The sequence below is a fragment of the Indicator indicator genome, chromosome 4, assembly GCF_027791375.1.
Source record: "Indicator indicator isolate 239-I01 chromosome 4, UM_Iind_1.1, whole genome shotgun sequence".
Classification (NCBI taxonomy): domain Eukaryota; kingdom Metazoa; phylum Chordata; class Aves; order Piciformes; family Indicatoridae; genus Indicator; species Indicator indicator.
In genome coordinates, this window is record NC_072013.1 from 47390450 (window position 1) to 47403514 (window position 13065).

At 44.4% G+C, this 13065-nt stretch overlaps 1 protein-coding gene across 2 annotated transcripts in view; it reads right to left on the bottom strand.

The window, feature by feature from the left end:
* Positions 1-5903: 5903 nt before the first annotated feature.
* RAD51B (RAD51 paralog B) overlaps positions 5904-13065 on the bottom strand; it is a 379361-nt gene continuing 372199 nt past the window's right edge. Inside the window, exon 10 of one of the 2 annotated variants that reach the window (XM_054400247.1) lies at positions 5904-6133. In XM_054400247.1, the coding sequence (XP_054256222.1) occupies positions 5982-6133 (152 nt within the window). In that variant the 3' untranslated portion in view covers positions 5904-5981. The remainder of the gene's footprint in view (positions 6134-13065) is intronic. The other variant, XM_054400248.1, reaches the window with a different exon arrangement.

Below are 13065 nucleotides of genomic sequence, written 5' to 3' on the forward strand. Positions count from 1 at the left end.
CAGGGATGTGAAAGAAAATATTTTCCACTTTCACGGGTTGTGTGTATGATGTAGTAAATACCTGCAGTATCTAGAATTTGCTAATGGAACGCTTTGGAGAAAGAACTGTAAATTTGTTTTTGATTCCCTAGTAACAAACATACTGGTAACACCAGTGAAGGTTAAAACTATACTAGATCATACCTGTGTACCCTGTATACAGACTTCCATACCCTGCTGAAGCAATTAACCATTAGTAGGGCTGTTGGACTAATGAAAGTGAGGCAACAACAATATCCACTTAGTTGGGAAGCAGAAGCTCTTTTTTTCCTTCAGGTCTAAATGGCAGCCTTGTGAGACATTCACCTGGCTCCGCTGCTTTGTGTTTACAGCCTGGAAGAGAGCTCAGAGACTCTGGAAATGCTGCAGCTAAATAGCTGCCTTCTTAGTACCTTGCCCACAAAACTTCCTTGGCACCTGATTAGGAAAACACTACAGGGGATTCATGGGAATGGGAGCTGGGGTCAGGAGAAAGCATTAAACCTTTGGATGTAACTTCTCATGTGACCGGACTGGCTGTTCAGTGACTGGCAGGCGGTGACTTGCGAAGACCTGGGAATTATTATATGGGATTGAGAGAGAATGCCAGCAATGCACAAAGGGCTTGGGGGGAGGATGAAAGGCAAACGCCACTTAATGAATGAATTCAGAAATATGCATACAATTTTTGAATGATTTCTCTCCTTTCCCTGAACCTGCACACAAGTTTATACAGCCACTGGTGAAAGCTTCACAATATTGTTCCACAGACGAAAAGATTCATGCTGATTGCTCTGCTCTGCCAGCCCGGACCTGCCACTCCCAGCCACTCCCCAGCACCCACCACCACGCAGGCACAGGCTATGCATCTGTTCCAGGTGAAAGATGCTACCAGCAGCAAGAACAGTACTGTTTCAGCATGCCATGCGGGAAGCTCCTTGCCAAGGCACCAGTGAGCCTCCTAAATGCAGCTGCCCTCAGGAGGAGAGTGGGGTGCAGCTCTTCTGAATGCAGCAGCTCCCACTGGTGGTGGCAGTGCCATGGGGCCACGGTGCACCCACAGCTGAGTTCAAGGGGAGAAAATTAAAGGTTGCTGATTTGACAATCTGGACCAAGCAGTGCAAGAACAGCAGATTGGCTGATTTCTGGCAGTGGGATCTCCATTGTTACCATGGTGGTTGGGGCTCACCTCCCTGGAAGCTGGCCTTCTGAGGGGGCTGCTGCAGGCAGATGGGGTGTGCAGGTATGCACTTCAAAAGTGCATGTAGGGAGAGTAGCTTGCTGCTTCCCTACGGCATGTAATTTTGGAAAGATGGGAGCATGCCATTCACCACCTAGAAACAGTGTCCCTGCAGCTCCTCACTTGGCACAGCAGAACCATCTTTTATTACCCTTCGGGGCTATGGCTGCAAACAAAAAATGCTTTCATTTCACTTTGGCGGCAGCTTAGGTTGTGCTCTGGCTGCTTCCTTAATTACAGTGGTTGTTGACAACTTCTGATAGAGACCCTCTCTTTGAGCAGTCTTCCTGCTCCCCCACTTTTTTTTTTTTTGCAGTCTGAACACATAACAAACCGGGACATCGTTCTGTAAAAATAAGCTCACTGTAATGCAGCGATTCCCGTGCCACAGTTGTGCTATGTTCCTCTCTTCTGTCCTCCCAGTTTGTGCTGCAGCTGTTTATTTCCTCTTTCTGGCTATAAGGCATTTTATTTATTGGTGCTGGATTTCCTGTTGCCTGCAGCTGCTGTACTTTACTCCCTCCAGCTCACTTTGCTGTTCAAGTCAGTCTGTAGGTTTGTTATCCCACTGACTGAGGTGTTCTCAGCAATTTTGGTGGGTGGTTGTATTGAGCAACACTCGACAAAGAAGGGGACTCGCATAGCAGCCTGGGCATACAAAAACCCCAAACAATCCAAAAGGTGATGTGGGGAGTCCTCACAGGCATAGGAGGGGTCCCTGTTTAATGACATACTGATACAGAGATTATGCTTTCTTGGATGACAGCAGCACCTCTTGTTTTGCTTGCTCACATGCACTACAGGAGGAAGTCAGCTCTTTGAATCATAGCGTGTCTGCAGGTCTGAGGGATGAGGGGTTGAAGGTTTGCAATTATTTATATTTCAGGCTGTGGGCCATATTGTGGTAGAAATGTCATCCACACGTGAGGTTCATGAATGACTTCCCTGACCTTTTGTGGACATTCAGCATCTTCCTAGTAAACACAAAGATTGCTCACACAGAAAGTGAGATCATGAAGCAGGAAAAAAATATTTTGCTGCTTCGAATGTAATTTTGCTGCTGGAAGGAAGGAGGAGACATGGCCAAAGCAAGGCCAGTTGGAAAAGCTCATTCATCTGCACTGGGAGAAGTGATTCACCTAATTCTCTGTTGTCCAGTACTGATTTGATACTGTTTCAAGGGGTAGAACATAAGGTTGAGCAGCACTTAATGGCAATATTCTCTACCTTGTGTTTCACCTGTGAGGGGCTGACCTAATTCTGTCATCTGTTCCTTCTGCTTGGTAGGGATTTTGGGCCTGAAAACTGAATAAGGAGAGTGAATAGTGATGTGAACCCCGAGGCATGGAGGCAGCTTTGGTGTGTTCTACTGCAATGCAGCCACAGCCCTGTCAAGATATAATCCTTTCAGCTGCTGTTCAGTGGGCATTTGGTGACAAAGAAGCACTGCAGGTGCAGCACCATTAGACACTTTTCCCTTTGTGTCAGATGTTCAAGGGCTGCCCAGGAACATTAGATAAGAAATGATCTTCTGACATCTTCCAGGTAAGATGAAAATGGGAGTTCCTGAGCATTTGAATTATGAAAGATCCCAGTGTGTTACCTGCAAGCCAGTGTTTTAACCCCAGCGTCCTGGCCCAATTCCAGCTCTGCTAATTACATCCTGCCTATGTGAAAATTCTCCCGCGTTTGTACACCACTTTCTTCCCCGTTTGTTTTCAGCAGCTGTGTGGAGCTGCCAGACGTGGCAAAGCACTTGCCATGTTCCACCTCAGGCCTGGCTGGCTTTCAGCAGGGAATGAAATGAGCACTGTGCACAGCATTTGCAGTGCACTGGATGTTCTGCAGAGAAGGGTGCTACAGAAGAGTACCCAAGGACCAGGGTGGGCCTCGTCATAGAGTGTGAAGAGGCCAAAGGCACTGGTGCTAGGGTACACCACAGGGTCACAGGAGACAGCAGGAGGCTGCTGCACTGATCTGATTTTTCTCCCAGCATCTCTCAGCTACAAGGGCTGGAATAACTGGTTCACACTGATCTGGCTTTAAGGGCTGACTGACTTCAGCTTTGTTTGCACTGTGGGAGAAGCTCTCAGTCCCGCTTTTGCCAGCCACTGTCAATACATTTCCAGCTTATGAATGTCTGGTTATCAATTGGTGTGGACAAGGTAAGCTAAAGGAGAAGAAATAACTAAAAACCTATAAGGATTTGCTTCCTTCTCTTCCACTTCATGACTCATATATGCATTGTTTTTTGCTCAGCCCTGCTGGGAACAACTCTCTTCAACTGATCATTAATCCTCCTGGTAAAAACCTGACTCATACCACTGGAGAGGAACTGGTTGATGGATTATCTGTCTCCTCTGAAGAGGGGAAAGAGATGTCTGCAGCTGTAGCTATAGGATTCTGATAATAAGGAGCAGTAAGAAATGCAAGTCACATATAGAAGGATAATAAAATCACATATATTCAATAAAGGAGTGACTTACCAGCTCATCTGCCCAATTTTCATGACAGCCAAGTTCTCTGTTTGATTATGACATTTTTACCACAGTCCTGCATGAATATTATAGGGAAGCACATGCAAAAATGTTTGAGGTTGTTCCCAATAGCATACAAACTCCACTGTCAGCAGTGGAACCAGCACATGCCCAAGGCAGAGCAGTGACTTGCTTTCCTTTCCCTCCCCATATTCCTTTCTGATTTTTTCAATATCTTAATTCCCTAGGACAACAACTGTGAGTGGTCTTTCTGTTACAATCAGGAAAAAAGAAAGGTTATCTCAAGGTGTGATGCCAGTATGTTTCCACTGTATCCCAGGAAGGGAAGTACAGCAAGCCTTGAAAAGAGAGGGAATGTGTGTTCTGTGTTGTGTAAGGCAGAAATCTGTGATTCAGACCCAAGTCCTCTTGCCACACTGCCCATGTGACTTCAGGCAAGGCACAGCTTTTTTAGTCTCATTAGCCTGTCTTTAAGCTGTACTTAGTACTTGCTTCATGGGGCTGAGAAGGGGATTAAGATTTAATTCATTAATGTTTGTAAAACATTTTAGAACTTGGATTGGCAATTCCCAAGTAGTGCTGAGAGTAATAAAAAGCTTATCTCCCTCCCCAACTGCAAATGGTCCTGCAATAATAGAGGAATGAGTGAAACACTGCTTGCATTTCCATGTTTATAATAATAAACTCCACTACCTTCCAGCTTCCCCTCTCTGTCTGGCCATGTTCTTTAAAAAAAGGGAGAAGCAGCAATAAGAAATTGCTCCCTGGAGACGCAAATGCATCCCAGTGGAATTTTCCCTGCCTTCAGCCTTTTGTGCTTCTGAAAGGTCCTGGAACCAGACATGTGACTGTAAAAGCAAAAAAACACTTCTGTGTATGAGTGCTTTACCAAATATTTACAAGATACCTAGATATAATGGCTACAAGCAAGTTCTGCAGGGTTTGACTGAATGGCCTGCAGCACTGTCAAGAAGAAAATCTAAACTTTAGTTAAAACAAAATGAAAATTAACTTTTAAAAAGGTCTTTTCAAAGCACAAAACTGGTAATTCTGAAGCTGGAGAATTGCTCTTCCCCATACCAGCTTTTAAAAGTAAGTAAGGGCATGTAAGTATGTAGTTGCAGAGTAGCATTCTCCATGCCATCCTGTTTGGTGGCTGTGAGTGATGCAACATTAGCTCCCACATTCCATCAGCTTTTCAGCCTCTTGCATTGCCATGGTAAGGGTGTGCAGTAATTGGTAATAAGGGCCATGTGCTCCCCAGGACCTCTGTCATCATTCAAAGACTGCCTAGCAAATAGCAGCCAGAAAACGCTCACCTGACTATCACAACTGGCCCCACTGCAGCTATTTCCCTGCTCAGTTACCCGGAGCTGCTTCAGCAGTATTCCAAGCCTCCTATACTTTTGTACAGGTCCCTCTGCTTTTGAAGTGGCTGCTCAGGGAGGCTTGCTCTGTGACTGCAGAGGACAGAAACAGCCTCTCAGGCCAGTGGTGCCTGTGAACTGGGCAGTCAGCACCAACTGAACCCTTAGGGATGTGAGGCTTGAGAGCTGACAACCACCTCATCCTGACCACAGTGCAGCCAGTGAAGCCTTGAGCAAGTCATACATTCTCTATGTGAGTAAATAGTCCTGTGGTTTGCAGTCACAAAAGTGCTTTGAAGATAGAGGAAGCTGAGCAGCTGTAATACACACCAATCTTCCCACCTTTTAGATTGCCACCTGTTCTTCCATTCTGAACTGTCAGAGCCCCATTATTAGCAACTCTGTTAGATCATCTCTGATGATTGTCAAATGAGTTACAGGAATAAAACCTCACTGGACTGTTCTCAATCAAGCCAAGGAGTGTTTTTTTTCATTTCTCTTGAAAAGTATAAGTGAACATTTCATTATGTTATGGGCTGTGGACACCAAGCTCTTTGCTGGGTTTGACTGTGAGGTGACAGGATGAATTAGGAAGGAAGCTTATGCTTCTTCAGTAGCAGGTGTGTTGTTCAGAGGCTTTTATTATGTCTTACTATGGCACTTAAATTAGCCTGAACAAAACAGTGGAATTTCATAAGTTCAGAGTTAAGTACGGCCCTACAAATACAAAAAACATCACTTGTTTTAAAGTTAGTCTTTAAAGACAGAAAAGAAGATGAAAGCTCACAACCTGCTTCACCAGATTTTTGAAAACTGGTGTTGTCATTAATTTCTTAGTGGATGCTTCATTTGTCCTTTCTATAGGTCGGACGTATTGCTCAGAGTCTCACCAGTAACGCTGGGTAAAGCAGCATCAAATGAAGTGTCTTTCAAGGCTGTGCTCCTCACTTGTATGGTCTGCAGGGCAGGATTGGTTCCTTCCCAGGCTAAATTCATTTGATCCTTTCTCTCTGAAATACACAATGAAGACACACACCTGAATGCCAGTATGTCAGAATAAGATCACAGTTCCTCTAGTAAGCAACCACTTGGAAACCCATTTAATCCAGAAAACAAATCAAGATAGTCAGTTCAGTATGAACTAATTTCACAGACTTGATGAAAATGGATTTACTTATATGTAATAATCCTCTTCCTGCTGCCTGCCTGGCTGTCCTGCTAGTTATCAGTGTCCAGACTCTCCTTCTCACTCTCGTTTGCAAAGCTTCTGATGCTACTCTCACACTCTGGAGCCAAACCTTAGACTAGTCCAGGCCCCTCTACTATCCTTTGGCAGAGCTCTTCAGAGGCCAAAGCATATCCTCCTTGCTGAGGACTTTTGCATCACCTTAATTTTCCAATAAAACTGTTTTCTGGTAGCCAGTGCCTATGAACAGAGAATGGGATGTGCAAGAGGATTAACATTCTCTACCATTAACATTAACATTCTCTACTACAGCTCTTTCTCTAGAGTTCAAACACATTTCCTAGAGTTAAACAGAGCAGAGCTTATACCAATATACTTTCCAACAATCAGAATCATAGAATAGCTTAGGTTGGAAAGGACCTTAGAGATCATCTGCTCCAACCTCCCCACTATGGGCAGGGACATCTCACAACTTGACTCAGTGGCTCAAGGCCTCATCCAACCTGTCCTTGAACACCCCCAGGGAGGAGGCATCTCCAACCTCCCTGGGCAGCCTATTCCAGAGTCTCACCACCCTGGTACTGAAAAACTTCTTCCTACGATCTAAACCTACTCTCCCTCAGCTTCAAACCATTACCCTGTGTCCTGTTGCTAGACACCCTTCCGAAAGTCCCTCTTCAGCCTTCCTGTAGGATCCCTTCAGGAAATGGAAGGCAGCTCTAAGGTCCTTCCAGACTCTTCTCTTCTCTAGGCTGAACAACTCCAGCTCCCTCAGTCTATCCTCAGAGCAGAGGTGTTCCAGCCCTTGGATCACCTTCGTGGCCCTCCTGTGGACTCATGTGAAAAGCTCTGTGTCCTTCTTATGATGGGAACACCAGAACTGGACAGAGTATTTGAGGTAGGGTCTCACAAGAGCAGTGTGAAGGGGAGGAATCACCTCTCTTCACCTGCTGGTCACATTCTTCTTGATGCAGCCTAGGATACAGTTTGCCTTCTGGGCTGCACGAGCGCACTGCTTCTCATCAATCAATAGACCTAAGTCTCTTCCTTCAGAGCTACTCTCATCCTATTCTGCACCCAGCCTGTGCATAATGGCCCGACCCATATGCAGGACCTTGCATTTTGACTTGCTGAATCTCATGCAGTTGGAACTGGCTCCCTTCTCAAGCCTGTCAAGATCCTTCTGGATGGCATCCTTTCCCTCAAGTGAGTCCATTGCACCACAAATCTTGGTGCCGTTGGCTAACTTGCTGAGGGGCACTCAATGCCGCTGTCCATGTCACTGATAAAGATGTTAAAAGTATTGGATCCAGCAGAGATCTCTGCTGACCTTCACTTGTTGCTGGTCTCCACCTGGACATTGAGCCATTGATCACAACCCTTTGAGTTTGTCCATTTAGCCAGTTCCTTAGCAAATTGCCTTGAATTCACAGAAATTATGGCTCCACTTGATATGCTTTACTAATCATTTAATCATAGAATCACAGAATGGTAGGGGTTGAAAGGGACCTCTCCAACCCCACTGCTAAAGCAGGTACACCTAGATCAAGTTGCACAGGAACACATCCAGGCATGTTTTGGAAGTCTCCAGAGAAGCAGGCTCCACAACCTCTCTGGGCAGCCTGTTCCAGTGGTCCAGCACCCTCAAAGTCAAGAAATGTTTCCTTAAGTTCAAGTGAAACCTCCTGTGTTCTAGTTTGTATTTGTTGCCCCTTGTCTTATCACTGGCCACCACCGAGAAGAGCCCAGCCCCATCCTCATGACCTCCAGCCTTTAGATATTTATTCATATTTATAAAATCACTCAGTCTTCTCTTTTCCAGGCTAGAAGTCTGGAAAGGTTTCCTAGCCTCTTCTTGTAAGAGAGATGCTCCAGTCCCCTAATCATCCTCTTGGCCCTCTGCTGGACTCTTGCCAGTAATTCCCTGTCCCTCTTGTACTGGAGAGCCCAGAAGCAGACACAATACTCCAGGTGAGGCCTCACCACAGCAGAGCAGCATGGGCAGAGTACCTCCCTCGACCTGCTAGACACATTCTTCACAATGCACCCCATAATGCTTTTGGTCTTCTTGGCCACCAGGGCACATTGCTGGCTCATGGTGAACTTGTTGCCCACCAGCACTCCCTGGTCCTTTTCCACAGAGCTATTTTCCAGCAGGTTAACTCCTAACCTGTACTGATAAATGGGGTTGTTATTCCCCAGGTTCAGGACTGTACGCTTGCCCTTGTTGAACTAGGCTGAGAGCAGAGCCTTATTACTAACCAGTGTGAGCTGCTCTTCTTCCAGTCTTAATCCCGTGTCAGAGCCAGGCTGTAAAGTGCTTTGGGAAGAAGTTTTCTATGGAAATAGAGAATATTATATTTCTGTCACTAGACACATTCTGCTGAAAATGGACTGCTGTTGCTATTACAAAACAAAATGAAAGTCTTCCTGATCAGCTTGCAAACTGATGAGAACACAAACAGAAGAAACACAGTTATCAGGACCAAAATATCCAAGGTTCTGATGATTCATCTGTCAGATCACATCATGTCCTCATGTTTGCTGCTATTAACTGTGGTGCAACGTGTCCCAGGCCTATTCAAACATACTTCTCCTCTTCTGATCTCTACCGCTGACCCACTGAGGCAAGCTCCAGTGTAGCATAGGGGATCCTCAGCAGCCTGAAGGCCTCTATAGAACAGCCAGTTCACACCTGGGCTGGTTCCTATTGTTCTATATCAGAGCTTTGGAGAAAGTCAATAAAGCTGAAAGGAGAAGGATGAAAATCAAGGCACTGCACTGCAGCAGGCCATGACATTATTTACAGAGGTGATACCGTAGAAGAAAGACAAGGCTTACACAGGTTGCCATGGGAAGCCGTGTCTCAGTTCCCCTTCTCCTCTTTAGCCCTGTTAACTACATGAAAAAGCAACTACACTAGAAGAGAGTTGCTCATCTAGCTGTCCTGGTATAATTACACTGGCAGTCATGGTAACTCTGATGCTGGTACAATAAACCTCACATTTGCCAATACACCTTTGTGAATCTCTGAAGCGAACTATGCTATACTGACAATGGCGATATGGTTTAGGGGTGAACTTTTTAAAGTAGGGTCTTTTCCAACCTGAATGCTTCTGTGATTCTGTGAAAAGCACCTCTAAGATTGTTTAAACAACTTTGGTGTTTACTGCAAGGCAGCTATACTTAATTTTAATGTAGAGCTGGCTTGACAACCCAGGAGGTGTACAGAAAATTCTTCTGTGAATTTACTGGGAAAGCCTATAAAAATCAATGCAGTTGTCTATACTAGCTATGTCTAGCTCTGGGAGAGGGCTGGCAGCAAATGTATCTGAGAACTTGTTTCAATAGAAAGCTAGGAAGGGGAGTAGGTAAGCAAATTCTTTCCAAAGAAACAGCTCTTAGTGAGCCTTTGGGAACTTGAGATATTCTTATCCTATCAAAAACACACAAACAAACAAACAAAGCCCCCAAAGCCCACTCTCTCAGCAAGGGACAGAAAACACTGTCTTCAAGGAGAATTTAGGCATTCCTTAGTCATGATGTACTAGGCTCATAAACACTCATTCTTAGGGCATTGAAGAAAATGTAAAAGACTTTTGTACTGTCATACTAGCCAATTACATTTCTGAGCCTGAGATAACCCAGTAAATACGAATTTCCAATCTGCTTGTTTGTTTCTGTAAGTCATGATGTTTAGAAAGATCACAGGAATTTTGGAAGTCTGTTTAACACTGAACAGCATCGCTCAGGAATTCCAGGCCTCATGAGCCTCAGATTTTGTAAAGCAGCTGGCCATAGGTTTCAACCACAGGATACTACAGCTTATTTCTGGTTTTCATTAAGGTCCATTTTCCAGCAAATAGGGCTTGCATAGGAAGTTTAGTTCCAAGTTTAGCTGAAGAATGACACCACCCATCTGTATTCATGAACTCTAAAGCTTAACACAGCTTTTTAGCACTGTTTTCCCAGAATATCTGCTAGTTACTAATCGGTGTTGGACATTTCCCACTGATTTTGTATTGACTAGCATTACCCTCTTGTATCTTTACCTGAAGGTGGCTGATGCTACATAAACCTGCTTGGATTTATATATAGGCTCTGATTCAGTCTTTTTAAAAAAATTTCTCTGAGTGATTCAACTGATGGAACTGGCCTAAATGATTATAAGCAAACACATGTAACCCTTTCATGGTGCTAGAAGCCATTGCAAAGTTATTCGTAGTGTATGTATGCAAATCAACTTCAGTTTGAGATAGACTGGGAGAAGTTTGAGAGGGATTTCCCTGCTTTAAGTAATCTATTGTTGCTTCTTAGCTTCCTCTATTCAGATGTCCGGGAGGCGTAAGCATGACACTGCTGGTAATTTCTCAGAGTCAATCTGCAGGCAAAGACAATGTGCTCAGTGACAGCGGTCTTGCAGCTGGCTCCGTATCTGGGATGAAGGAGGCCTGAAGGAGCAGTGTGGGGAATAACTCGGGTTGTGAGGGCTTTACTCACTGGCCAGCAGCCAGGAAGATCTGTGTGTTGTCCTCAGATACGACCCTGGCCTACTCAGAACTCTAATTTTTTATTTCTTGATCCAGGCAGAGCGCTGTATCTCACACATGATGGGTGCTGTCAGTTCAGCTTCTGATCAGTGTGGGGCAGTTACAAGAGCCCTGCCAAGCATATGGCTATTGCTGCCCTTCCTGGCCATTCCCATGGGAGATGAGGAACAAAACTTGTCTTACCATGCACTCAGGCAGATCTAATCCCAGTAAAGATATTCATGGAAATGACAGGCTGGACAAACAAAAGCTTTAATGCAGGTAGGAGAAACACCCTGCCTGCTAGCAACCCACAGAGAGTTGTGTACTGCTCAGATCATACTGCTTCAGATAGCCAGGTGAGCCTGTTCAGTGCTCTCCCTGGCACATGGTTCTGTACACATTATGGTGTTATTGTTCCAAATGGGAAGATTTATAATTCAGCAACTATCCAGATTCTGAGAAACACATTTACTGAAAACCACAGCTAAGGGAAATACAGCAGGTGAAGTAAGCATGGTGGCACTGAGGAGGAAGGAAATCTTCCTGCAGTGCACTGATAAGAGCACGTTTGATATATACTGCACTTAATCTGGACAATCCCGCAACTGGGAAAACACAGGCTAGCTGAAGGAAATTCAGCTTGGAGGCCCTAGGGACTGAATCAGTCTGTTAAAATGCTTTGTTGGTTTTATTTATCACTACTTAATTAGGATGCTTAACCAACACATTGGAAAGATAGTAACTGTTAAATATTCAACAGGCTGACCTCTCAGTTACAATATGACAATTCTGAATAAAGTTTGTGGAAAACTTGTTCCTCCTAGGTACTCCAACAAAGCCAAAGGGAACTGGACTGGAACCAAAAGAAAAAAAAAAAAAGGCACTGTTGTGGAGACCTGGTTAAAAATCCAGGTCTTGCCATGGGCTCATTGAATGATTCTGGGCAAGTTGTTTCCTGCCCTGTGCCTCAGTTTTTCCCATCTGTAAAAAGAGCACAACCTTCCTTGTAAATCACTGAGATGAATGGCTAGAAAAGCAGTAATACGTTATTAATTACTTATTACTATTTCTGAGCAAGAAAAAACAAAGAGACATCAGTCTTTCAGGGTTTTCTTGATCCTCATAAAACATAAAAAAGCACCACATAACGTGAGCTTCACACAACAGAAACTTCTGTCGAGCCACCTCTAAGAAGAAATAGTGGGTGCACAATTAAAAGAAAGTTGAAAGTGGGCAGACACTCAGGAAAACACTCCAGATGGTGCAACGAGTTACGCTGCAGAGCAGGCTCCCACAGGAAGCGGTGAAACCCCCATTGTTTGAGACATTTGAAACAGAATTCTTCAAAGTGCTAGCATATATAATACGGGAAACCGTTCAGCACTGCCACAAAGGTAGCACCACTGGGAAAACCTGTGGTAGTTACACCTTCCATTTCTACAATTTTAAGAGGATTCTTGCCGGTCTGACTATGAAGAACTGTAGACTCTCTTTTCATCAATAGAGTATCTGAGGAACATCTACTGGGAGGTAACTACGTCGTGTTTCTGTAGGAGACTGATTCAGCAACCCTGTTAGATCTTTCACATGCATTCTTCTGAGATCTGAACTTTCTATGTCCAAGAGGAGACAAAAAGCCCTCTAGTCTCTGTTTCAGAATTACAGTGTGCATCCTACAGAGAGACTATTAATTTCCCATATTACTATCTAATGAAAAACTGGGTGGCTTGATTTTTACAAGCAGTGGTTTGCAGAAGAAATTCCATGATTTTAATGAGAACCAAATGAGAGATCATTACGTAAACAGCATTATGAGACACAGAACTAATGTTGAGACATTAAATGCTTTGGGTCGAACTCACCAAAATGGGAACTGGCAGCAGCGTGATGGAACATTGGGGTTTCTCCACTCTGAGATACTGCTGCAAACAATTCCTGCTGCTGCTAATGCTGGTTCAGCTCCTCTGGAGGCAGCTGCGGAGGGAGTCTGACTGCTGTTGCTTTTACTGGCACTTGAAATCTTAAGACCTTCTCCGAAATCCAAATTCAAAGCTTTGGGTGAATTTAATTGATACAATTTGGTTTACTAGTTGAAGCAGGCAGAGGAACAAAAATTTGTAAAAAACGCTTAGAAGTAGAGATTTAACACTTTCTTTCCTCTTGGTTTCTCATAGCTGCTGGTGTACAAAAAAAGAGGCTGACTGATTCAAATGGCCTGTGTGCA